General features: G+C 40.2%; 1 protein-coding gene across 2 annotated transcripts in view; it reads left to right on the forward strand.

Moving 5' to 3' along the window:
* Vit (vitrin) overlaps positions 1-1,832 on the forward strand; it is a 120,800-nt gene extending 118,968 nt beyond the window's left edge. For both annotated transcript variants that reach the window (XM_021217930.1, XM_021217931.1), the window contains one exon: positions 1,159-1,832. In XM_021217930.1, coding sequence (XP_021073589.1) covers positions 1,159-1,337 — 179 coding nt within the window. In that variant the 3' untranslated portion in view covers positions 1,338-1,832. The remainder of the gene's footprint in view (positions 1-1,158) is intronic.
* Positions 1,833-3,036: the final 1,204 nt, after the last annotated feature.

Consider the following 3,036-nt stretch of genomic DNA (forward strand, 5'->3'; position numbering starts at 1 on the left):
CTTCTTCTTCTTCTTCTTCTTCTTCTTCTTCTTCTTCTTCTTCTTCTTCTTCTTCTTCTTCTTCTTCTTCTTCTTCTTCTTCTTCTTCTTCTTCTGTTCATAACCACAGGGAGAGCGGTAGGGAGGAACAGCATAGGATCTCTGAGAAGACACATAATCAAAGGAATTCTGCATAGTGCTTTCTCAAGTATTCCTCAAGTATCTCGAGCCGGAAAGTAATGGAACACTAACTTTTTCTTTAACACGCTGTGACCTAAAGCTCCTTCCATATGGGCAGAAAGCAGCAAGGGGGAATTTGACTCATCACTTTATGAAAGATGTCAAACCTCTAGCTTTATTGACTCCAAATCGTGTTTGTAACTTTTATAGAATAATAATGCATTTAAAAATGTAATATTGAAAGCGAATGTTCATTTTTGTTTTGATTTTTGCTTTTGCTTTTGTTTTTTTTTTTTTTTTTTTTTCAGGAAGCTTTTTTTTTTTTCTATATGACTCAGACGTGCCTCAAACATAAAATCCTCCTGCCTCAGCTTCCCAGGTGCTGGGATTGTAAGTACATGCCACAATACTTAAATGAAAAACACTATTTTTGTCAATGACTTCTGTCTTAGTTGGGGTTTCTTATTGCTCATGGCGACTCTTAGAAGGAACACATTTCATTGGGGCCGGCTTACAGTTTCAGAAGTTTGATCCATTATCATTACAACAGGAAGCAAGACAGTGTGCAGGCAGCCATGGCACTGAAGAAGGAGCTGAGAGTTCTAGGTCTTGATCCACAGACGGCAGGGAAAGACTGAGACACTAGGTCTTTCCTGAGCTTCTGAGGGCCCGATGGTATTGAATTAGGAGCCCATTCCGCTCCAGGATGGCCCCCTTGCTGCCCGATTCTTTATTGTGGCTGAAAAAGACCCTAGGTTAAAATAAGGCCAAAAGACTATAAACTCTTAGGACAACAGCTATATTAATTTTGTTGTTGTTGCTATAGTGTGGCTATCCAAAGCATTTGTTGAATAACTAGTCACACTGTTTATTTCTAGAAGCTGGAGAACTCGCTGGGGTTCTCTCGCTTGTTTCCTTTGGCCCGCTTCTGATTCGGGGAACCCAGAAGGAAATATTCATTGTCAGCGCCTTTACTTCATCCCATCTTTGTCTCCACAGGGGTGATCACGTATGCAATAGGCATTGCGTGGGCTGCTCAGGACGAGCTGGAGGTAATGGCCACTCACCCCGCCAAGGACCATTCCTTCTTTGTGGATGAGTTTGACAACCTCTACAAAATTGTCCCCAGGATCATCCAGAATATTTGTACAGAGTTCAACTCACAGCCTCGAAACTGAGCTGGGACCAGACAGAGGATGGCAAACACTGTCTTACATATCCTTGGGACTATCCCTAGCCTTGTGCCTACAGGGGTGGGGAGTGGGGGGTGTGGGGGTGGGGGTGGGGGAGGCTCCGACAGAGCTTGGGAAAAGGCATTTGGTGTCACTCTTCTTTGCCATTGGTGGTGTGACTGCTTCAAAACCTACCAGGTAAAGGGCTGGCTAGGAGCTCTCAGGTGGGGGTCAAACACTGCATCGCTTTGTGTGCACTGAAGAATCCACATTTTGACAGTTCTTTTCAAATACTTATCCAGAGGCAAGTACAACTCTTATGACAGGAGAGACCTGAGAGGTTATGAGAAGTTTGTTTACATTTCTCATTAGAACTCTGTAATTGCCCATAAGGTTCTTTTATTGTTTTCTTCCTTTATTTTTAATTTTCTTTTTTTCTTTTTTGTCATGAGAATGTGGGAGTTGCTTAAATAAATGTTTCAAAGAATCATGGGCACAGTTTCTAATTGTGCGATGAGAAGTCTCTACGTTGGTCTTGAATTCATACTTTACTATTCCTTTTCTTGCAAAACAAAACAAAACAAAAACTGCTACTAGATTAACGTGAAGTGAGTGGAGCCTGGCTGAGCTTCACTCCCTCACCCAAGGACACATCTATTAGCTTATAAAATACACATGCCGTGCATGCAAGGGAGGATTCAGTGATGGACAGGGGAGTGCATGCCTAGAATCCCCGCTACTCGAGGTGCTGAAGGATCACAGGTTCAAGGCCTGACTAGTCAACTTAATGAGACGGTCTCAAAATACAGAATAGACATACAAACAAAAAGAGTAGGGTGTGGCTCAGTCTTAGAGTATTTGACCAACATTCAGAGGGTGCTTGCTTTTAACCCCAGAACTTAAAAAACATTCAGAAGATTCCTATAAAAAGATGACTAAATTTTATTTTATTTTATTTTATTTTATTTTATTTTATGAAAATATGTATTGGGCTGGAGAGATGGCTCAGCCATTATGAGCACTGGGCACTCTTACAGATGAGCTGGGTTCCACTGCCAGTACCTCTAAGGCAGCTCACAACCATCGGTAACTCCAGTCCTCAAGGAATCCATTGTCCTCTCTGACTCCAAGGGTATCAGACCTGCATTTGGTGAACAGACATACATGCAGACAAAATACTTTTTAATAAATATATATATATATATATATATATATATATATATATGCTGTCTTCAGATATACCAGAAGATCGCATTACAGATGGTTGTGAGCCACAATGTGGTTGCTGGGAATTGAACTCAGGACCTTTGGAAGAGCAGTCAGTACTCTTAACTACTGAGCCATCTCTCCAGCCCAGCAAAATACTTGTACATATAAAATAAAAATAAATGAATATTTTTTTTAATATGTCAAAGGACGCTCTGGATGGAAGCAGGGAAACAATTCCCATGTCAGTACCTGGGCCAAATATTTACATTAATATTTTTTAATTTTAAAATTTTTATGAACTTTAAAGTAAGAAATTTTGCAAATAAGTAAAAACATCACATCAGACATTGGGTCTGGTTAATTTGGTGTGTGATGTTTTTATTTGATAAATTGAGGCTATTATCCAGTGAGCTGAACTTACACTATGTTGTGGATTTGGCTTATTGTTTATATTATGTTAACTGGGTTCCCAATTTACATGAGAATTCACAGGTCT

The sequence above is a fragment of the Mus pahari genome, chromosome 18 (assembly GCF_900095145.1).
Source record: "Mus pahari chromosome 18, PAHARI_EIJ_v1.1, whole genome shotgun sequence".
Lineage (NCBI taxonomy): Eukaryota > Metazoa > Chordata > Mammalia > Rodentia > Muridae > Mus > Mus pahari.